At 42.8% G+C, this 24,588-nt stretch overlaps 1 protein-coding gene across 5 annotated transcripts in view; it reads left to right on the top strand.

Annotated features, from left to right (window-relative positions):
• The window catches only part of TMEM241 (transmembrane protein 241), a 107,632-nt gene that overhangs the window by 4,602 nt on the left and 78,442 nt on the right, over window positions 1-24,588 (top strand). For all 5 annotated transcript variants that reach the window (XM_060028786.1, XM_060028784.1, XM_060028785.1 and 2 more), the window contains exons 3-4: window positions 4,568-4,645; window positions 18,551-18,632. In XM_060028786.1, coding sequence (XP_059884769.1) covers window positions 4,568-4,645; window positions 18,551-18,632 — 160 coding nt within the window. The remainder of the gene's footprint in view (window positions 1-4,567; window positions 4,646-18,550; window positions 18,633-24,588) is intronic.

Genomic DNA, 24,588 nt, shown 5'->3' with positions numbered 1-24,588 from the left:
ATAAATAATACAATTAATAGATAAATATCAAACTCTGTATCTTGAAAATAGAGATTATGCCCCCCTTTCGAATGCCCATGGAATATTCACCATGAATAAAACATCAATTATTTTTAAAAAATATAAAGCAATTATACAATCCCAGTGCACTAAAACCAGATCTTTATATCAAAAACAAAAATCCCTACCTACAAAGGGCTCTTGAACATATAAAAAGATATTCTTCATTCATAAGAAAATATAATTTTAAACTGTATTGAGGTATATTTTTACCAACAAGGTTTGCAAAATGAAACTTCAAAATTTGATAGCGTAGCATTGATGAGAATGAAAGAAAGCAGGTGCTCTCATATATTGACCATGGGTGGCAAACTGGTACAATATCTATGATTGGCACTTTGGCAGAATATAGCATGGTTTGAATCCTTCAATCCAGCAATTCCACTTCCAGTAATTTACTTGAGAGGTTTACTTGCATTTATGTAAATGAAATATGTACAAAGATATACATGTGAAACATTGCAGCTGTTTGTGACAGCATTTTTATTTTTTCAATTTTATTTTATTTATATTTTATACAGCAGGTTCTTATTAGGTATCCATTTTATACATATCAGTGTATACATGTCAATCCCAATCTCCCAATTCATCCCCCCCTCCCCTGCCGCTTTCCCCCCTTGGTGGCCATACGTTTGTTCTTTACATCTGTGTCTCTATTTCTGCCTTACAAACTGGTTCATCTGTACCATTTTTCTAGATTCCACATATATGCGTTAATATATGATATTTGTTTATCTCTTTCTGACTTACTTCATTCTGTATGACAGTCTCTAGGTCCATCCATGAGACAGCATTTTTTTTAATAATGACTTTTTAAAAAAAATATTTATTTATTTGGCTGTGTCAGGTCTTAGCTGCGGGTCTTAGTTCCCCCTCGGCATGTGGGATCTTAGTTCCCCAACCAGGGATTGAGCCCTTGTCCCCTGCATTGGAAGGCGGATTCTTAACCACTGACCACCAGGGACGTCCCAGAGAGCATTTTTAAACAACCTAATTTTCATCTATACAGAACCAATTAAATAAATTATATTGTATTCCTAATGGAATACTATTCAAATGTTAAAAAATAAGGAAACTCTTGTGTATTGACAAGGGAAGGTCTTCAAGATTCATTTAATGGAGAACAAAAGCAAGTCCATAACAGTATAGTACATTACCATCAAGTAGAAATGTGTGTATGTTTTCCTTATTTAAAAAAAAGATGAAGACACTAGTAAGAGTGGTTACATTAGGGAACTACTAAGGTGGTGGACAGGGAAGTGCAGATAGTGGACAGGGAAGAGAAGACTTTTCACCACTTTTTTATGCTTTTGAATTTTTGTTCTGTATATTATCACCGATATGTTATTTCAGATGAACTTTAGAATTAGTTCGTCGTTTCTCCATAATATTTCACAGCAAAACTTAAAAAAAAATATCATCTATGATCGTGTATATTTCAGTCAATAAAGCTGGGATATTGTTTTCTCGTTTTCTTTTCTTTTAATTTAATTTTATTATTTTTGGCTGCACTGGGTCTTCGTTGCTGCACGCGGGCTTTCTCTAGTTGCCGTGAGCGGGGGCTACTCTTCGTTGTGGTGTGCGGGCTTCTCATGGCGGTGACTTCTCTTGTTGCGGAGCTTGGACCCTAGGCACGCGGGCTTCAGTAGTTGTGGTATGTGGGCTTCAGTAGTTGTGGCTCGCAGGCTCTAGAGTGCAGGCTCAGTAGTTGTAGCGCATGGGCTTAGTTGCTTCGCGGCACGTGGGATCTTCCCGGACCAGGGCTCGAACCTGTGTCCCCTGCATTAGCAGGCGGATTCTTAACCACTGCGCCACCAGGGAAGCCCCTGTTTTCCCATTTTCTGAACCTGATTGTCCTTTCACTTCTCTCCGGGTAGAGGGACTTAGGGAAGTTAGTGGGAAAAGGTGATGTTTTCACCTGAATTGCCTTTTCCCCTCCTTCTCTGTAGATGTCAGACTGAATGCACCTCCCCCGATAGAATGTAAGGTCTACAAATGCAAGAATTAAGCAACAAAAACAATCCATTTTGTCACTGGCGTATCCCTGATGCCTAGAACCATGCCAGGTACACAGGAGGCACATAGTAGGGCAGAATAACTCATTCTAAGAAAATCGATCGCATGCATATGCCAGTCACTGTTTTAGACACTTGGACTACTTCAGTGAAGGAAAGAAAAATCCCTGCCCTCCTAGAGCCTGCTCATTTCTTCTTCAGTTTACCTGTGGTGAATGGTACCTTGTATCCAGTCGCCCTACTCAGAAACCTGTGTTATTCTTGATTTCTTTGTCTCCTTCACCCCAACGTCTAATCAACAGCTAGGACTTCTAAACATCTTTAGAACCCGTCCACCTTCTTCATCGCCTCTTCCTGGGCCACTATCATCTCTCAAATCACCCTAACAACTCCTAACTTCCTTCCTGGCCCCTGGTCTTGCTTTTCTCAGCAAACATTCTCTCCCTTGTAAAGAGACAGAGCTTTCCCCAAGGTAAATGTGGCAGTGTCGCTCCCGTGCTGCAGACCCTTCAGTGGGTCCCCAGTTTGAAGCCCCAGCTCGTTGACGATTGATATGGCCCTTCGTGACCAGCCCCCGCCTCGAGTACTCACATGCTAAGGTCAGGCCAATTGAACCTCTGTAAGAAGCTTTGCTGGAGCCATTGTCTCTCTTACCTGTGGGCCCTGGTCCATTCTGGGTCTCCCGCTTTGAACAGGCTTCAGGCTTTTGCTTGAATTTACTTCCTCTAGGAAGAGTCACCCAACCCCCTAGACTGGATTAACTGCCTCTGCTAGGGTGTTTTGTGCTACCTGGTACTCTTCCCATTAGGACTGTATCACACTTCACTGTAATTATTGGTTAATTAGCTTACTTCCCTCTAGACCAGAGTTTCTCGGCCTCAGCACCATTGGTATTTTGCACTAGATAACTCTGTTGTGGAGGGCTGTCCGGCACGTTGTAAGGTGTGGGGCAGCATCCTGGCTTCTGCTCATCAGGTGCCAGTAGCAACCCTTCCCCCAGCCCCAATTGTGACAACCAAAAATGTCTCCAAATGTCCCCTGGGGGGGAAGATCCACATGATTGAGATCCACTGCTCTAGACCAAGCTGTTGGAAGACACGACCCATATCTGTCCACTCCGCCTGGCGGTGTCATTGAAGTCTTCACAAGGGAGACGTAACACCTGGATCTTACAGGATGAGCAGGTGTCCACCAACACGGAGGAGAAGGGAAGACGTTATGGGTCACGAGGGCCGCACGTGCAAACTCTAAAAAGTATGAAATGGCCTGGCACATTACCGAGGCTGTGGCCTGTTCGGTGTGGCTGGAATGTGGCTGCCACTGACAGATGGACAGGAACTGACCCTGGAGAGGGGCAGCTGCAAGTCCTGGAAGGCTTCTATGTCACATGCAAGTGACTTTGTTCTGTAGACCAGGGGTTCTCCAGTGTCGTGTCCCAACACACGGGTGTGCTGTAATAACCTCCGAGGTAGGTGTCTCAAGTACATAACTAAAAATAAGGTTTTGAAATTTATGAATGACTCACCAAAAATAGAGTAAAAGCAATTAGTGTGGAATAGGATACAGTTATGCCTGTAGTACTGGTCACTCACTTGGCATTTTGCTGTGCTTTCTGCAGTGGGAGAGGGAGGGGTGTTTATCTTGTCACCTGTGCTCCCCCTAAACTCTGCACCTGAGGAAATGTGTCTCACGTGAGCTTCATGACCCCAAGTGTGTTGCAGCAGAAAAGAGGCCGAGGGCTGCTGCCTACAGCACCGGGAAGAATCAGCCATTTTTTAAAAAAGTGAGGGGCACAATTAGGTTTGCATTTTAGAACAAACCCTCTGGCTGCAGGATGGAGAATGGATGGTGCAGGGCAGCCCTGGAGAGAAGGGGACCGGTTAGGGAACTGATGCTATGGTCCAGGTGTGGGATGATGAGAGTCTGAATTAAGCAGATGGATGGAGGGGAAGGCTTCGGGTTTCAGAGAGGTTATGGGGATAAAGTCAATAGGAATTTGTAAGTTGTTGAGGGAGGTGACGACAGAGGAGGGCTGGGATGACATCTAGGTTTCTGGTTTGGCTGATTAGGGATAGTAGGAGAATGACCAGGATGGGGAGAGGGAAGTTCAAGGTAATGTTTTAGGCATGTTATCATCGGGAGCTTGTGGGGTATCAGGGTGGCCATATCCTCGTGAGAAGGGGGATATGGGAACCATTAGTGCAGAGGTCATAGAGAAGTGGTGGCTGTGGGTGAGATTGTTCGGGAAAAGTCTAGAATAAGAAAAGGAGACCATCAGTGTCAGCACTGAATGGTACAGCTGGACTCAGGGAATAGTAGAGATTGAGAAGGATGGGTCTGAGAATTGGGATGGTAATTTGGAGAAAGTGGGAGAAAGGAGTTGTAAGAAGGATCACGTGTATATTTGTGTCACTCGACAGATCTGCTGGGGGTGGATGGCATTTGAGACCATGGCACTCTGTTAAATTCACATTGGCCCTTATCCTTTTCAGGTGGCAGACATTAATTGGTGGACTTTTGCTTCATGTGTCATGGAAACTGGGCTGGGCGGAGATCAACAGCAATTCAAGGTAGGACCACCTCGTCTGTGATTGATTCATGACCCATACCAGCTTCCTTGTGTATTATTTAACTTCTTGTGGTGTTACATTGGGAAACACGGGTGTTTATTTGAGTTGTATGATCTCTTAATTCCCTTCTAATCTTAAGATTAGATGATGTTGTAATCAAATAGAGCTCAAGTAGTGTTTTCCTGGTTAATAATGCCACTCTTATAATATTAAAATAAATTGAGATATACAATTTATAAACCATATTAATTTGGCTTTGTTGTAGATCACAGGACTGCTATGAATAAGTTATTAAATCAGCTTTAAATTTTTTGGGTAAATTTTTAATTTTGAAATTATTTCCTGCTTACAGAAAAGTTAGAAATAGTACAAAGAAGTCCCATATCCTTTACTCAGATTCCCCAATTATTATTTCACCTTGCTTCTCTTATCCGTTTCACTTGATATATACATACGTATTTGTATACATGTAATTTTTTTCTGAATTATTTGAAGGTAAGTTGCAGATTTTTTTTTACTTCTGAATTGTTGAGCATGTATCTCCTAAGAGCAAGGATGTTCTCTTACAGGACTACAGCAGTTATCAAAGTGAGGAAGTTAACATTGATGCAATACTATTATCTCATGTATAGACTGATTCACGTTTTGCCAGTTTTCTCAGTAACATTCTTTCTAGCCCTCTCCACAAAAATTTGATCCAGGGTCTGATTCAGATCACACATTGTTGTTATGATCCTATTAAGACCGCTTTTCAAATAGATTTGAAAGAAATGTCAAAGACAATGACATTTTTCAACCAAAATTGTAATCCGAATTGGCTGTTCAGTCCTGCCTCACCCAAATAAATCCCCATGATTCTTTGAGAACATCATGCCTTGCCTGAAATGATGCACAAAATGAAAAGAAAATGAAGTCAAGGTTTACATGAATAAGGTAAACAACCCAACTGAATGATCAGGCCAAACCATTTGCCTCGTGGTCCAAGTTATCTGCCCAACTTCTCCATGAATTAGATTAACTGCTTCGTTGCTAAGTCATCCCTTGGCCTGGCGCTCTGGAGAAGCTTTGAGAATGAGTCCAGTATAAATATTAATAATTTTGGCTTCTTCTGAAAATATTTAACTGGAGAGCAAAACACTGGTATGAAGAAGTTTGACAAGGGAGAGGCCCTGGGAACTGCGGTGTGGATTAATTTCCCTGACCCTATTACATCACAGTCCATGTTCTGAAAGACTGTCACACACAAGACGCTTCACTAATCCAAAGGCGTAGTTCACGAAGTGATAATTTTACATTTCCATGGTAGAGCGTCCTCCACTTGATACAACCCCAAAATATAAAATTTGGGGATTCTATATGTGTTACTAAGCACAGGTCTTACTTTATACTCCATTGTTATGGTGGATAGTTCAAAGAGAATGGGTCTTCATTTAAACGAATAGGAGCCCTGAATTCACAAGGACTGTGGTAGTTCTAAGATTTAGTTCCAAGATTTAGTTAAATGATGAAGCATTTTGACTCCAAATAGTTGAATGTATTCCTCCACAGAAGCAAGAGATTGGACTAGAATCAGGGAATTGGCCGTCAGATTTTGCACTGGGGTCCACCGGTGCTGATCAACATGGATCTTCCTCTTTTTTTTTTTTTTTTTTTTTTTTGCGGTACGCGGGCCTCTCACTGTTGCGGCCTCTCCCGTTGCGGAGCACAGGCTCCGGACGCCCAGGCTCAGCGGCCATGGTTCACGGGCCCAGCCGCTACGTGGCATGTGGGATCTTCCCGGACCGGGGCATGAACCCGTGTCCCCTGCATCGGCAGGTGGACTCTCAACCACTGCGCCACCAGGGAAGCCCCGGATCTCCCTCTTTTACAGTGTTCCTGACTATGATTATCTTGTAATTTCTGATGTGAATTATTTACTTGTTCATAATGGTCATTTAAACATCACCTTAGGGAATTCCCTGGTGGTGCAGTGGTTGGCACTCCGTGCCTTCCCTGCCCAGGGCTTGGGTTCGATCCTGCTCGGGGAACTAGGATCCCACAGGCTGTGCGGTGCGGCCAAAAAAAAAAATTAAAATTAAATAAACATTACCTTAGTCATATTTCCTTAAAAGTGATGCCATTGTTCATACTCAAACATTTTTTTGTATGTAAAATATACATAACATAAATTTTACCATTTTTAAACATTTTTTAAGTGTACGATTCCGTGGCATTAAGTACATTCACAATGTTATGCAACCATTACCACCATCCATTTCCAGACCTTTTCACCATTCTAAACAGAAACTCTGTACCCATTAAACAATAGCTCCCCCTTTCTCCTTCCACCCCCACCCCAGGCCCCTGGTAAAGCTCTGTTCTACGTTGTCTCTATGAATTTACCTATTCTAGGTACCTCCTTTAAATGGAATCATACAGTATTTGTCCTTTTGTGACTGGTTTATTTCACTTGGCATAATGTCTGCAAGCTTCATCTATGTTGAAGCATGTGTGAGGATCTCCTTCCTTTTTAAGGCTGAATAATATTCCATTGTGTGTATAGAGCACATTTTGTTTATATACCGCATTTTGTTTATCCATTCATCCCTTGATGGAATTCTTCATATTTTTATTGCTTTTTTTGGAGGTGGGTAGAGGGGATGACTAGTAGAACTGGGTGAAGTCAAAGATTCTCAAGATGCTTTTCCTGGAAGAAGTGATCCTTGACAGAGAAGGATCCGCTAGACACTGTTGTCCCTTTGACTTGCATGATGCTAGGCGCCACCCATCTCAGAAGAGCCATAATCATATCCCTTTTTGGTCCCCTTGCTAAATCTCCCGGAGACTTTTTCACCTCTATCTCCTGGACTTCCTTAGGTGGTTTCACAGCCACGCACACATGATGTCAGCTCAGTTAAGCTTCTCGTCAAAGATTCTAGTGTCTTAGTTTGTAGTGGGTCTTGTGGTTAATAACTGCTGTCACAGCTCAGGATTTCCAGTTACGATGGGCCCTGGGCAAAGAGGTGTTAGCAGGTAGCAAGCAGCAAGGACCCAGCTCCAGTGCTCCTGTGTGTGCCCGGGCTGGGTTTGTGTTCGCTGTGGCTGCTGTTTCCTACTGGGCTTGGTTTTCCAGTGATGTCATCAGAGAACCAAAGCCCAGCTTTGCTGTGTGACTGTGTACTTGTGCAGAGATAGCAGAGGTTGGGCTCTACTAAAAATGGAAACAACAGCTGGCAGACAGTTTGGAGTCCCTGATGGCACGATAGAATGCCATCATGGAGTTATAGTGATGGGGCTGGAGGGTGGGCTCCAAATTGGTCCTTAATAGCATATGCCATAGAGAGCTCATTTAGACTGTCCTTGCAGCCTGGAGCACAGCAGCAGAATCCCAGATTCCCTTGCAAACAAGTCGCAGACCCTGGCACCGTGTTTCTTACATTGCTGTGTTTGTCAGCCTCTGGCCACATCATGTATTGACTCCACCCAGTGATCTGATGGAATCATTCTTCTCCCAGGATGTTTGCCTGGCAGCCAGTTGTTATCAGCGGGTGTTGGATGATGCCCTGGAAGCCTCTGTCTTGGGAAAGATAGCACTGGTTTTCAGTCACAAGCTTGTCATTATGTGGTGGCAACTGTTGTAGCCAAGACTTTGCAGAGCGTTGCAGTGATTTTTCTAGCAGATGTTGGAAGTCCTGTGCTGAAAACTTTTTGTATTTCTAAAACATGATCCTAAACGAACACTGTGACCTGTTTCAGCTGACTGGAAGCCTGGTAGCACAGTGAGACCGTGTCACTCTGTTAGATTCTAGAACCATCGCTGAGGACCGACTCGGGCATGATTTCATTGGAGACTTTAGATGCCATTTCCTGGCTCCTATATTACCAGGCTGCATGTTTAAAGAAAAACATTTGAAAGTAATCTTTAACCTACATGCCACTTTTTGTCCACTCTGCATATGAGAGTAAAATTTTGCTTCTCAAGGTTTTCAAGTATGAGAAATTCTAAGTTAAAAAAACCTATGCCATGATACCTTTGTGACCAGAGATTTCTAATAGATGAAGAAGCCCTCACACCATAATTTTACATTAAGAGTCTTTGCTGGGGAAGCATAACGAATATCTTTGTTAAAACCTCCAAATTAACTCAGCCTTCTCCCTAAAGAAATGAATAGTGAGACAATCAGGGTCGAGATTGTACTTCTTTTTAATTATTGATTATTTATTGTTTTTTAAGTGAGCTAGCCCACCTTTATGAAAGCTACTGGTGGTTGGAATTTCCCAAATCATGTTGTAATGTATTGATATTTCATTTTGAGTGACTCTTATACCTTCCTAAAAAGTCATCTCTGCTCACAGAGGAAAGTTAGCACTTAAATTCATGTATTTTTGATATTCTTCCCAGTTGTTTTCTCTCCAGAGGAATGCTTTACATATATACATATGTTGAAATTACTTTTTGGGGATAATACAGTGAACTTTCAAAACTTCCTCAGGAAACAAGCTTAGAGCCACGAAAAGGATAAAATATCAAATAAAAGCTGATTGGTGTTGGTGTGGTGATTGGGCTGGTACCTGGAGGGAGTCCAGGAGGCCAGCGATGGCAAAAGGACAGGAGTTTCTGAAGTATCAGCTTTATTGAAGTGTCATTTGCAAATAAAATTTTAAGATGTTTAAAGTGTACAATGTGGTGATTGACTATACGTATACATTGTGAAAGATTCTCACCATCTAGTTAATGAACACATCCAGCACCTCACATATTTATCTTTTTTTTTTTTTTTTTGCGGTACGCGGGCCTCTCACTGTTATGGCCTCTCCCCTTGTGGAGCACAGGCTCCAGATGCGCAGGCTCAGCAGCCATGACTCATGGGCCCAGCAGCTCCGCGGCATGTGAGATCTTCCCAGACCGGGACACAAACCCGTGTCCCCTGCATTGGCAGGCGGACTCTCAACCACTGCGCCACCAGGGAAGCCCCCCTTTTTTTTTTTTCTTTTTTTTGGTGAGGACATTTAAGTTCTAGTCTCTTAGCAAATTTCAGTTATACAGTACAATGTGATCAACTGTAGTCAACGTGTTATACATTAGATCCTCATAGGATATGTTATTCATCATTCATGAGTACTCAATATACATTATTCATCTTGCAGCCGAAAGTTTGTGCACTTTCACCAAACCCTCCCTGTTCCCCTCACCCCCCCAGTCCCTGACAATCACTTTTCTACTCTCTATTTCTCTAAGTTTGACTTTTTAAAAAAAGATTCCATGTAATAAGTGATGCCATGCAGTGTTTGTCTTTCTCGGGATGGGATATTTTGACCTTTGACACCTGCAGGTCATGCCCACGCCACTCAGCATAGGAATCTGCTGGACTCACGATTTGTCATAGATACACCACGTGTGGAAGTCACTCTGAGTCCATATAACCCTTTCTGGCCTCTTAAGTCCATGGTGTGAAATGTAAACCTCCCCAGACTGAGATCAAAGGAGTTACGTCTTGCACATTAGCTTGGATTTGCAGTCCCTCGTGGACTGTGCACGGGCAAGGTGCTTGTACTGGGTTTTCTTTCTTCCTCACATCTATTAGAGATGAGATATGTGCCTCTTCCATCCTGCCTCACTTATTATTCGGGGACCTGGGTGGCCTATATTTCTTTTTCTTTTTTGGACTATATTTCTTAGTACTGACTTCTCTGTTCTGTGCCATGCCTGGCATCTGTCTCCTAAGGCTCACTTAACTGCACTTCCAGCCTTGGTCCTCCCCGGGGAGGGGTGAGGCGCCCAAGGGTACCACCACTCGAACGTTCCAGACGTTGGGACCCAAGCTGCCTTATTCTAAATCAGGGGTCAGCAAACAAGAGCCAGAAAGTAAATGTTTTAGGCTTTGTGGGCCATGCAGTCTCTGTCACAACTACTCAAATCTGCTGTTGTAGCGGGAAAGCAGCCATGACAACGGAAACGGATGGGTGTGTCTGTGTGCCAATAAAATGCTATTTTCAGCAACAGGCAGCAGGCGGGATTTGGCCCGCGGGCCCTTGTTTGCTGCCTCCCGGCTCTAAGCTATCCTCTTTGAGAAACAGTGTCATCACAGGGTTCTTGGGTTCAAGTAATATTAGGGCTGGACAAGGGAGTGTGGCCCTCTGTGAGTCAGGGAGAGAGTAAGGAATGAAGGAGAAAGGTCTAAGAATAGGAGGAAGCAGCGAGAAAAGGGAGTAAGACACTTTGAGGACCATATTCACCAGGAATGGACCAAAAAGACGAAATTAGGTGTCTTCTAGAAGTAGGAAGTTAATGTATGCAGAAGTCCTTTGGAATTGTAAAGCAAATACTGATTTTACAGTTATAAGGTGTGTTACTGTTTTAGGCAGTGTCAATCAATGATCAACACATCAACTCTGGTATCTTGGTCAGGTGTTATTTTCATGTTTGGAAACTGCTTTGAGGTCACTAGGTGTCAGTATAATGCAGAGAACTTTTAAGACTCAGGGATCGCTCCAGGCTCCCATGAACAGATAAACTAAGTGTTTTCAGGGAGCAGATGTTCCCTCAATAATGCATGCTCTATTTGAAAAACAAATGATTTAATTTAATTAGCCTTCATCTCAATAACAACAGTTTTATGATTCATGCCAACAGACTATTGTTAGCTTCTTGTAAAATGCTTTATTCATCAGGGTTCTTAGGGACAGTAGAGCGTGCACAAGCAGAAAAGAAAAAGTACACGATGCAAACAAGATGCAGCATATGTGCTTATAACTCACGTAGGAATAATTGCGTATCACCCAAGGAGTTCCTGTAAGATCCCTCCTACACACACACACACACACACACACACACACACACACACACACACACACACACACACACCCCTACCCCTGGCTCAGCCCTCACACCACGGAGACTCGAGATTCTGTCAGGACCTCCTCAGGATTTAATCCCATCTTGCCTCCTTTGATGGCACGTAGAACAATGTAAGAATAAACCAGCACAGAAGGCCCAGATGGTGCCACCTTATGAATTAAAGGTGGAGAGGAGGTGCCTTAATAGATGTGCCTCGTTTGTTCCTAATGCGCAGGCTGTTGGGTGTCTCAGAATCATGCAGTGTTAGAGCTGCCAAAGAGCGTCTCAGTCAGCTCAGGCTGCTGTCACAAAAGACCACGGACTGGGTACCTTAAACAGCAGACATTTATTTCTCACAGTTCTGGAGGCTGGGAAGTCCAAGATCAGGGTGCCAGTGTGGTTGGTTTCTGTTGAGGGTTTCTTGTGGGTTTACAGATGTCTGCTTTGTTCCTGTATCTTTACATGGTGGTAGTGTGTGTGTGTGGGAGAGAGAGAGGGGGAGAGAGAGAGAGAGAGATGGAGAAAGGAGGCATGCTCTCTTGTGTCTCTTCTTACAAGGGCACTAATCCCATCATGAGGGCTCCATCCTCATGACCTGATTACCTCCCAAGGGCCCCACCTCCAAATACCGTCATACTAGGGGTTAGGGTTTCAACATATGAATCTTGGGAGTACATAAACATGCAGATCATAGCAGAGAATGAGTCAGTATAACGTCTCTGGAAGGCAATTTTGTAACCAGTTACAAACTTTAACGTGTGTATCTTTGAACAGCAATTCCACTTCAGGAAATGTGTTCTGAATATTGTGAAAACATCATAAATATGAGCAGAGAACATATTCAAGGATAATCATTACTGTGTTAGAATAGTAAAAACCTAGGATAAGCTTAAATGTCAAGCAGTAGCCTGGTATTCAAGTATTAATAAATTGGGGATGACTTTTTTGACATGGAAAGATGTTAAGCAGGTTATAAAACAACCTGTGCAATTGGATCCCATTTTTGTTAAAATGTTCATACACGTGCATATGGATGCTGTTTGGAAGGAGATGTAACAAGGTATTAACAGTGGTTATCTTTGGGTAGTAGGATTGTAATTATAATGTTTTTCTTGATAATCTGTGTTTTCAAAATTTTCTAACATGGAAGGTACCACTTTTTAATAAGAAAAAGAGATAAATTATTAGAGGAAACAAAATAACTGCCTCCATTTCAAGTTTCTAAATTCACGTCTGTTGAAGAAAAACATGTTTGTTTTTTAATGCAGTTGGTTTTTTGTTGTCACAGTTATAGGCTACAACATGATCGTTACAAATGTTTATTGAATTTGAAATTCTTAGGATTCTCGCATTGGGGCCATTTCAAACAGGCAGACGGCAGGATGTGGAACCTTTTGCTTGCATCCCTACCTTTGACAACTGAGTAGCTGTAAGCGCCAGCAATTCTGTTCAGGGCAAAGTCTCTGAAGCACTTGAGAAAAGCAGAGGAAGAAATGTGAATTAGAGTCATGACTGCAGTTTCCTGTTGTATCTTGCTGCTTTGTACCAAACTAGCAAGAGAAGGGAAAACTCTTTTTTTTAAGTTACAAAAATAATACATGGTGATTCATTCAGCAAGTATTTGAGTGCCTACTGTCTATGCCAGGTATTGTGTTAGGTGTAAGGCGTGCATAATGAACAAAACAGACAAAAATCCTTGCCCTCATAGAGCTACATTCTAATTGATGCAGACAGACAAGAAACAACTAAAAATGAAAGTGGATGATGTAATAGGTGTAGAGAAAAATAGAGCTGGGTAAGTGGATAATGTGTATGTGTGTGTGCCTGAGTATGGGCCAGTGGATGGGGGGGGGTTGTTATTTTATATAGGGTGGATAAGAAGGACTCATGGATAAGAAGCTGTGACAAAGCGAGAGAGAGGCATGGACATATATACACTACCAAACGTAAGGTAGATAGCTAGTGGGAAGCAGCCGCATAGCACAGGGAGATCAGCTTGGTGCTTTGTGACTGCCTGGAGGGGTGGGATAGGGAGGGTGGGAGGGAGCCGCAAGAGGGAGGAGATATGGGAACCTATGTATAAGTATAACTGATTCACTTTGTTATAAAGCAGGAACTAACACACCATTGTAAAGCAATTATACTCCAATAAAGATGTAAAAAAAAAAAAAGATGACTTTTGAGCAGAGATTTGAATACGTGAAGGAGTGAACCATGCAGGTATCCGGAGGGGGAGGGCTCCAGGCTGAAGAATGTTTGATGATCAACAATGAGGTCAAAAGCAGTTTTATTCCACTTGTAAATGGAAACATCACTGTAGATATCTTTAAATACCTCAACAACGATAATAATAAATAATAAAGTATAGTCAAGTAGTACATATGTAGCCTCCGAAAGATACCAATTTATATCCCACAGCAGTATATGAAGGCATTAATTTTATGACCCCCTGTATAAGATACCATCTTTTAAAAATTGCTAGTTTCTTGGGCAAAACTTGATATATCATTGTTTTATTTTAAAGTTCTTTTTAGTATTAGGGCGGTTGAATAACTTTTCACATGTTTATTGGCCATTTGTGTTTCTTGTGTGTGTGTGTATGTGTATGAGAGAGAGACGCACACGTACACATACACAGACAGACAGGAAAAGGAGAGAGAAAATTACCTATTTCTGTCCTTTGAATGTTTTTCTTTTGGGGAGTTGTTTTTTTTCTTATTGATTTGTAAACACTCATTATACATCAAGGATATTAAACTCCAACCTGTTTTATATGTTGCCAGTGTTTTTCCTGGTTTGCTAATCATCTTTTCATTTTCTTTATGGTGTTTTGGCCATCTTATGGCCATCTTAGGTGGATCTGTCAGTCTTTCCTAGTGGCATCTGAACTTGGAGTTATGTGTGGAAAAGCCAGAAGGAGAACATTTATTGAGTGTTGTTTTCAATGTGCCACGTGCTACCTCAATGCTGCGTATTCATTCTTTTAGCTAATTGTCTCAATAGCCTTCTGAGCATTATTATCGCCATTTTATAAATGTAAAACGGAGCTCTCACTGCAAACTAGCTTTAGAGTTGGGATATAAATCAACTAGCTTTAGAGTTGGATACAAGTCTTCTAAATAGGAAGGTTTGCCTGACCACATTCTTTCTACTACACAGAGCCTCCTGCTCTATACTTGTGCATCCTTCCTACTCCCACCTCTAGATAACCTAGATGACCCCTAGATGATCCCAGCCCTAGATGCCCTGACCTAGAAGAAAGGGCACAGCCCAGGGACATGTGTGAAGTGTGTCCATCCCTTAGAGCTGTTGGTTAAAGTTTTCAGCTAACTGCTGGAACATTCCTTGGGAGTGAAGAGAGCTAATTATAATTTCTGAAGATTTGAGCAACCATGTGAATAAGATTATACTCTCCAGTGCCCAGAACCAGGTACAGTTTCCATCACTTATTGCTGTATCTCCTGAGGAAAGAATCCTCAGTTTTAGCAGACCTACCTAGGATGTAAAAGTTAGTTGCCTTTCTTTCTGAAGAAAGGATTTTAAAGAAATGCTTCAAGAGATGGCAAAAACACAAAGAAGCACCGCCTTTGTAGCTGGTACTCACCTTGTTTCCACACTGCCTGGAAGAAGTTCTGGAATTCAGAAGTCCAAAATGGTTTCACTGGGATAAAAAGTCTTTGGCTGTAAAGAATTTGTTACAATTAGGAAATTTTTCCTGCATTTTTTATGTTACAAAACTTTGCAGTACATCTTAAGTTTTCAAAGGTCCCAATTCCTTTTCAGAAATTTTTCCCCAGAAAATTTATATTTATACATATCTTCTAATTTTGCCTAAACTTTCGTTTTGAAGTTATTTCCTTGTATTTTAGGGTGGAGGGGTTAAAATACAAGAGGTTCCCTAGCGCTGTTTTATTTCCCTCACGTCCAGGTACCCTGACGTCTCCTGAAGTATATATGAGAGTAGGCGGGAGTTTTCTTTGTTTAGGAGTGGGTGGGGCACGCATGTCTGGGCCTCACTGGCCTTCCATTCTGAAGTGTCGGGCTTGCCACAGCTGGGCCAGCCGCTATTCCCCCCCACCCTGCCCCGCACACGCCTTCCTTCCTTCGTCATCATGCTCCCCACAGTACATGCTCTGGGCTTCCTTCTAGGGCACAGCATGTCATGGGACTTGGCCCTTAATGTCTAATGGGAAAGCCTTTTCCTAGAAGAGTAGCAATTGGTCGGTATTAGCTTGGCCCTTTAGGATGGAGGCTGGCATTTCCATTCTTTGTTCACCTTTTGGTTGGAAGTACAGATGTCTGTGATGGCAGCAGGACTAGTAATAGCAGAATATTTCTCAGATAACCAGCTGCTTGAGCTGCTACCAGGGCAAAATCATGTTGTGTTTGCAACTTATTTATTTATATATCATTGTCTCACATTAGATTATTATGAGATCCTTGAGGGTAAAGTATGAGAGGCGGTTAAAAGCAAGGTTTTAAGTCAGACAGGCCTGAATTCAAATTGTGGCTTTGCCATTACCAGCTTTTCTGACCATAGACAAATTACTTAAACTCTTTGTGCCTCGGTTTCCTCATCTGCACAGTGGGGGTAATAATGATAATAATAATGATACTTTCCTCGTGAGATTGTTGTGCAGATTTTATTATTTTTTTTTATTTATCTATTTTTAGATAAATATTTTTTGGCCACGCTGCACAGCTTGCAGGATCTCAGTTCCCCCACCAGGGATTGAACCCAGGCCACAGCAGTGAAAGCCTGGAATCCTAACCACTAGGCAACCGGGGAACTCCCACAGATTTTAAAAAGATTACAGTGTAGAAAACATTTAGCACAGTGCCTGGTTTGCAGCAAGGGCTCAAAAAATGTCATTGGTGATGCTGCTGTTTTTTTTTGTGGTTTGTTTGTTTTTTAAATTTATTTTTGGCTGCTTTGGGTCTTTGTTGCTGCGAGCAGGCTTTCTCTAGTTGCGGAGAGCGGGGGCTACTCTTCATTGTGGTGCGAGGGCTTCTCGTTGTGATGCATGGGCTTCTCATTGTGGTGGCTTCTCTTGTTGTGGAGCACCGGCTCTAGGTGTGCAGGCTTCAGTAGTTGTGGCACGTGGGCTTCAGTAGTTGTGGCTCGTGGGCTCTAGAGCGCAGGCTCAGTAGTTGTGGTGCACAGGTTTAGTTGCTCCGTGGCATGTGGGATCTTCCCGGACCAGGGCTTGAACTCGTGTCCCCTGCATTGGCAGGTGGATTCTTAACCACTGTGCCACCAGGGAAGTCCCTGATGCTGCTGTTAATATTAACTCTGGCGCTGTGAGCACCTTGCAAGTTGCTGTGAGTTTGGCTGAATGACTATATACAGGAAGTAGGGTTCAAAGGCCTTATCTGAGACTAGAAACGTTTTCATACCCTGTTCCCTGGGAAGTTGTACAAAAGCAGGTCTGATGATAGAGTGCCTGCCCATGTTAATAAAATTAACAAAGAACACTTCTTGAACAGGCTCCATCCCAGGAGAGCAGTTCATTGAGTTACTTGGGATTATTATGTTGTATCCTGCTGGAATGTCTCCATTAATTTATATTTATTTTAGAATAACTCTGGGAACTTGAATTAGTGAACCGAATGCATTTGTAACTGATGAGGGAAGCAAATTGCACCCTCAGTGATGTGTACTCTATGGAAAGACTGGGATTTTGCTTTGTAAAACTTTATTTCAACATAACTATACTTACAGAAATGCACTCATATTGGTTATTAGAATGCAATTTAACTTATCCTACACAATTTGGACCAAAAAACTTGGTACATGGTTTGCTTTAAAAAAGAAAGAAAAAGTATTTGCAATCTGGTTTATTTTTCATCTATTACAAATGTGTATAAAAGATCCACCATCAAATGCTGCTACAGCAAACAGCATGAACCTTGAGGAATTAAACTTTGGTTTGTCTCTGAAAAATAACATGTATTGCACTGTAAAAGTTTATAAAATTGGTGCAACAAAACATTGTTGTAATGTTTCAATGCCAGTTCACAAAGTTCAGTAACTAATGGATGTTGATGATGAGGGTGGGGAGAGCCTATGTGTACGTATGAAAATATAAAAGCTATCTGATCTAGTTAATATTGCATGCAGATCACAAGTTTACTCAAACCAAGATTCAGATAATTTCTTAAATCTGAATTAACACTACCGGTCCAGTTCATCTGCTGTCAACAAGGAAACTGCACCGTAACTTTTTCTGATTTGTGCAAAAAAGAAAATGAAGTTTTTTCCCCCAGGTTTTCAGTGTAGAACTGAAACTACAGGAATGGTATTCTGAGGAGAGCAAGATTCTAAACTGTGTTGAAAAAGCAGTTCTTGGGACTGGCTGTCCAGTGGTTAGGACTCCATGCTTTCACTGCCAGGGGCCCGAGTTTGGTCCCTGGTCAGGGAACTAAGATCCTGCAAGCCACGCAGTGTGGCCAAAAAAAAGAGAAAAAAAGAAGAAAAAGAAAAAGCAGTTCTTGGTGTGGCCACAAGGGAATCAAAGAAATGTGCCCTTGAGAAGTCCTTGGAGATTCCCTGAACTGGCATCCCAGGTAAACGGTTGAGGCTCAGCAATCGGCCACCCAGCTCAAGTTCAGGCACTCTTTTCAATTCCATCCTTTCACACTGTGGTTCCTTTTGTTGTGGTTCCCTGGAGCTGTTTGGTACGTTGCCTAGGTAAATAGCCTTTAAAATTTTTTAAAAATAATTTGGCATGTATTCAAAGCCTCCGGCTGCTTAAATTCCAAAGAATAACATTCACTGCTCCTTTTAAAAAAAATCAGATCTGTTCTTTCTCCCAACCTGCAGGAAACCTTTTCCATCTCCAGCTCGTCTGTGCCCGACTGTGGGATCAGTAACGCCACATCGTTGGCTGAGTGATGGACTGTAGGCAGGATGGCTTGGTCAGCTTCCGTCCCTCTCGATGATACAGAGCAAATCATGCTTCACAAGTCACCTGGGGATGTTTAGACAACCATGAGTGCTGTATTTGGTGTATGGGAGCGTCATACCTTCCAGCGAGGTCTTTTGGACATAAAGTGACAGAAATCTATGGCCTCTTTCCCTTTTACAGATCTGATGTTTTGACATGGCTTCCTGCTTCAGTGCTGTTTGTGGGTATCATCTATGCTGGTTCCAGAGCACTGTCCAGACTGGTAAGTGTTAGAGGCTTTGGGGGGGACAGTCCCTTTCCCTTCTTCCCCTTTGCCTTTAACTTGTTGCGCCTTGGATCAATCGGGGGCAAAGCAACAGCTTTAATGATGGCACAGTAGATTGAAGAACAAGTCTTGGGGCTGAGGCCAACGTGGAGTGGTCCCACTCCCTGAATTGAAGATAACCAGATAACAGGGAAGGACTGACTTGTTTTACAAGATGGAGAGCTGCAGATGGAGACGCAGGAAGCCGGAGTAGTGATATCTGTGGAGCCTGCTCTGCGTGGATACACCCTGTCCTTGGGAGCAGGGAGGGTGGGCTCAGTCTGCTCCTTGCTTCCGGGGACCGTGACCCTGCCCATCAATAACACAGCCTGGGCGGGCTGGGCTTAGTCGTGGGTTCGCATGCTTGGCACGGAATTGATGCCCAGTACACAGGGACACTAGTGCAACAAGTGTTCATTCTGTCCTCCCACCCAGACCCCAGGACTGAGCTCCTCAAAGGAGGGTACTGTGAGGAACAGACTTCTTCCAGCTATGTTATATATGATATGGAACTCCAAAAATTTAGTTATTTTGCCACCAAAGGAGAATCCATAAATATCAGCATTGACCAGAGTCTCAGAACGTGGCTTAAAACTCAGGAACTTTTTGTTTTCATATACTTAAGGTTTTGTTTTGTTTTTTTAATTGGGGTATAGTTGCTTTACAATGTTGTATTACTTTCTGCTGTACAACGAAGTGAATCAGCTATATGTATACATATATCCTCTCCCTCTTAGACCTCCCTCCCACCCCACCCCCCATCCTACCCACCTAGGTCACCACAGAGCACCAAACTGATCTCCCTGTGCTCTACAGCAGATTCCCACTAGCTATCTATTTTACACATGGTAGTGTTTATATGTCAATGCCAATCTCCCTATTCATCCCACTTCCCCCTCCCCCACCAAGTCCACATGTCCATTCTCTACATCTGCCTCTTTATTCCTGCCCTGCAGATAGGTTCGTCTGTACCATTTTTCTAGATTCCACATATACGCGTTAATATACGATGTTTGTTTTTCCCTTTCTGATTTACTTCAATCCGTATGACAGACTCTAGGTCCAGCCAAGTCTCTGCAAATGACCCAGTTTTGTTTCCTTTTATGGCTGAGTAATATTCCATTGTATATATGTACCACATCTTCTTTATCCATTTGTCTGTCAATGGAACGTTAGGTTGCTTCCATGTCCTGGCTATTGTAAATACTGCGCAATGAACATTGGGGTACATGACTCTTTTTGAATTATGGTTTTCTCAGGGTATATGCCCAGTAGTAGGATTGCTGGGTCATATGGTAGTTCTATTTTTAGTTTTTTAAGGAACCTCCATACTGTTCTCCATAGTGGCTGTATCAATTTACATTCCCATCAGTAGTGCAAGAGGGTTCCCTTTTCTCCACACCCTCTCCAGCATTTATTGTTTGTAGATTTTTTGATGATGGCCATTCTGACTGGTATGAGGTGATACCTCATTGTAGTTTTGATTTGCATTTCTCTAATGATTAGTGATGTTGAGCATCTTTTCATGTGTTTGTTGGCCATCTGTGTGTCTTTTTTGGAGAAACGTCTATTTAGGTCTTCAGGAATGGTTTTATACTCTAATTGCTGTTTTTAATCTATCAGAAAATGATTGTATTCTAATGTTTGAAAACATGAGAAATTTTCAAACGATTCAGTCTTTTAATGTAAAGTTTGTTGTTATGTTGGCCCCTTAGGCCTCAGATATGAAAACAGTAAAAACAAAATGTGCCTCTCTGGATAATAATAGTATTGTTAGGACAACCCCAAAGCTGCAAAGTAGTGGCTGAGAATTAACTGCGATAATTTCTAAATTAAATCGATAATTTCTAAATTAAATCATCATTTTCCTTTCATGATTCATAAGCTTGAGTAGATGGGATGATGTGTGTGATGGGGGAGAAAATAGCCTGGGTGACCTAAGAAGTGAGCCACAGAGCACGTTGGTGCTGAGCCCAGAACAGGGGGCCAGGCTGGCTCTCAGCTGCCGCTCCTGATGCTGTCAGGCTCCTCCAAGTCCATGACCTCGCTTTACGGCCTCTGGCCTGCAGGGGGAGCTTCCTCTTCTATAGCAGAGTATAGGATTTGACTGGAAAACAAAAAACAATCTTTCGTTGTACAAAAGTTTTTGAAATTTTTTGTAGGCTCTGGATAGTTATGGATGCCAGAGTTTTGAAGTTTGAATAACTAAGGTGTTGTGCTACTAATGATAATAATTTTTTGTTTGTATAGTGCTTTTGTTTGTTTGTTTGTTTTTTTGTTTTTTGCGGTACGCGGGCCTCTCCCATTGCGGAGCACAGGCTCCGGATGCGCAGGCTCATCAGCCATGGCTCACGGGCCCAGCCGCTCCGCGGCATGTGGGATCTTCCCGGACCGGGGCACGAAGCCGTGTCCCCTGCATCAGCAGGTGGACTCTCAACCACTGCGCCACCAGGGAAGCCCTGTATAGTGCTTTTTCATGTGTTCTCCGGAGTGATTTCCTTTGTATCTTTTCATGTGAGTCTCACAGTCACCTGATATGTGAGGCACATGTTAATAACCTGGCAGAGGAAAACATGTAGGTGTGGGAAGTCTCGGTAAGCTGACTCTAGTCCCAGGTAGTGGCAGCTCTTCTGACTCCCCACCTTTTGCCTTTTCAGATTTGTCTCTTTAGGATCAAGGTATATGGATTTTAGAATGAGCCCAGGGTACAGTAGACATGCATAAACTTGAGACTCTTGGTTGCAAGTGTTAGAAAGCTCACCAACTGGTCTAAGTAAAGGGAAATCTCCTGGTTCACATTAATGAAAAGTCATAGTGTAGAAACTGCTTCAGGCTTGGCTTGACCCAGAGGTTCCAATGACCTACTCAGAATCCAGCTTCTGTCTCTCATTCAGTTCTGCTCTCTGTCTTTGCTTCATTTCACAGCCAGGCTCTCGCCTCATGGATGTTGTTGACTTCAGGCTGACATCCTCACAATTTTAAGTCTAATGGAAAGACTGTCTTCCTTGTAGCTTCTGTATGGGTCTCACAGTTCACTCTGATTGCATCAGTCAGGACCACTGCCCATCCCAGGTCTAAAAGCCGGATGGACTTACATTGATTGACCAGTCCTGGATCATGACTTTTCTGAACCATTCACTGTGACTGGAGAGACTCAGAGCACTGTTTGGCCCGCCCTGGTCATACAGGATCCCCAGCTGGACCCACAGACTGAGAAAGGGTGAGGCAGATGCTTTATATTGGAGTGCTTTACCAAGGAAGGGATAAGGAGGCTAGGTGGCAAAGAAAACCCTCAAAAGTCCATTGTAAATGTCAATCTAGTACGTCTCAGGCAGATGGAGATTTCTGTAACCTGCAACAATGCTTCTCAGAGTGTGGTCCACAGAAGGTGATAGCCTGTGAGCTCTTTGTTACCTGTCTGTAAGGAGATTGTGCCAGAATGGGCATCACGCTTGGCACTAAACACGCTGATTAGTTTGAGCTGACATTTTTTTTTCATAGCAGGACTTTTTGAGGAAGGAAGCAGTGCACTGACTTATGTTCTGTGCGAGGTCCTTATCTTTTGGAGGGACCGCATTGGAGTGCCCCTGACCTAGAGCACAGACTTCTCTCATTGGCAGGAGGAAGCTGCTGCGATTCAAACTCTGAGCAAAGGGAAACAACCCCAAACCAAATATATCCAGTTAGAGTGCGAGGAGGACAGAAAGGAGACACTTATTATTGTTTTTTTTAGTGAAATAACTCAACCCAGCATCTGTTCTTTGTTTTCTGAGTTTTTTGTTTTTACGTAGTTGCTTAAAAATTTAGAGTGGATGAAACACGAGGCACTCGTACAGCTTGTGTTAGATGGAAAACCCGCGTCAGTGTACTGGTGCCAGACTGGCAGTTTCATGAATCCACGAGGACCTGGGGGAAACATGCTCAGTTAAAATCCGTGGGTGTGTTGTTATGCAAAACACTTAGGAAGTTGCTGTGCTCCATAAAGGCCTCCTTCATCTGACAAGACTTTGAAGCTATCCTTCTGATGTGCAACTCCTGAGAGTAAGCTGATGTAACTCTTCAAAGGCGAGGTGGGGACAGTTCTTTATTGATTTTTCTACCTGGAACTCACAACCGAATGATAGAATTAAGGGAAGGAGATTGTTCTTGTGGCTGTCCATTCAGCAAATATTTATTGGGGAATCTACTTCTGGGGGCTTAATGAGGAAGAAGACCTGCTTCCTGACCTTGAAGAACTTCCAGGGGAATCCGTGAGAGACACACAACTCACCATGGGAACAGGCATCGTGAATAGTCAGTGTTATATATGTGTGCCGGGCACTTCGTATTGTTAACCCTCATGACATATGAAGTTGGACTTAATTACTCCCATTTACAGTTCAGGAAACTGAGATGCAAATTATTTGACCAAGGTCACCAACTAGTAAATGTTAAAGCGGAGATGCAAACTCAAGCCTGTGCGACGATAGTGGTTCATCTGCAACGCTTACCCTCTTTCCTCCCTAAATCACAATAAACAAAGGAGATGAGCCCATCAGGATGGAGCTGGGAGGAGGGGAGAGGAGCCGTGTGGCTGTCCTCCCTTCTACAGGGGCTAATTTAGCTCTGCTTCGCCAGCGTTCCTGCCCTGAATAAGGTCACAGTGATGAGGGCTGATGGCATGAATGTCAGTCTTTGGAGGGACAGGACAACGTCAACCAGTCGTTATTACTCTTATTATAATTTCCCTGCCGCAGCCCTTCTCAGCTGGACAGGACTGCCTCAAAGCCTGTGCTGGTGAGTGTTTAGAACAGATGTGCAGATTCTCACACTCAGGAGCTTCAGGGAGAAGCCATCCCAGTGCTGGTGATCTGGGTGCTCAAACCATGCTCTTTTCTTGCTTAGGGTCAGCAGTTGGAAGACTCTGCAAATCTAAACTGAGGCATCTCGACAGGACTGGCCTTGGTTTCCTACCCAGCACTTTGATCTTGAGCCTTCCCTAACTGCTTGTCAGGGTTTCTGTCTTCACTCAACACAATGGAATAGAGATTGGCCGGGGGTGTCGGTGAGGAAACACACATGGATAATCAGACTCGCGTGGAGTGAAATCACTCAGTTAAGCAAACTGGAGCCTGTGGGTTCCCTCCCGCTTGGTTTGGCTCCAGTATCACGTAAGGGATCTTGGATCCACAGGGAAAAGGACGTAAATGTTGATCTGTCAGTAGAATGGAGACCCTTCCCCTAAGGTTCCCTGTCACTGTGGTTAGAGGCAGTTCTCTTTCACATGGTTTTCTCATCAGAGGTGATCAGAGTCCGATTGCAAGGATTACTTAAGATGTGGGCGCAGTGGCAAAATAATAACCCCCTCCTCTGCATTTTAGTTATGTTCCTGCCCCATCTAAAGATGTTTTCCATAACCCTTATAAAATGACTTATTAAAACTGGGCTCCAAGCGGAAAACTTCATGACACTGGACTTAGCAGTGATTTATTGGCTGTAACAGCAAGACACGTGCAACAAAAGAAAAAAATAGGCAAATTGGACTTCATCAAAATGAAAAACTTCGGTGTATCTAAGCACGCTGTCAACAGAGTAAAATGGCAATTCACAGAATGGGAGAAAATATTTGAAAATCATCTATCTGATAAGGGATTAATATCCAGAACACATAGAAAACTCCTAAAATTCAACAACAAAAACCAAACAACCTGATTGAAAACTGGGCAAAGGACTTGAATAGACATTTCTCCAAAGAAGATATGCAAATGGCCACTGAGCCCATGATGAGGTACTCAACATCATTACGCATTAGGGAAATACAAATCAAAATCATGAGATACCACTTCGTGCCCATTAGGATGACTGTTATCAAAAAAATAGAAAATAACAAGTGTTGGTGAGGGTGTGGAGAAATTGGAACTCTTGTGCGCTGCTT

Source organism: Delphinus delphis, chromosome 13 (genome assembly GCF_949987515.2).
Source record: "Delphinus delphis chromosome 13, mDelDel1.2, whole genome shotgun sequence".
Classification (NCBI taxonomy): domain Eukaryota; kingdom Metazoa; phylum Chordata; class Mammalia; order Artiodactyla; family Delphinidae; genus Delphinus; species Delphinus delphis.
The sequence above is the reverse complement of the archived record's forward strand: the minus strand, read 5'-3'. Positions and strand labels throughout refer to the sequence as shown.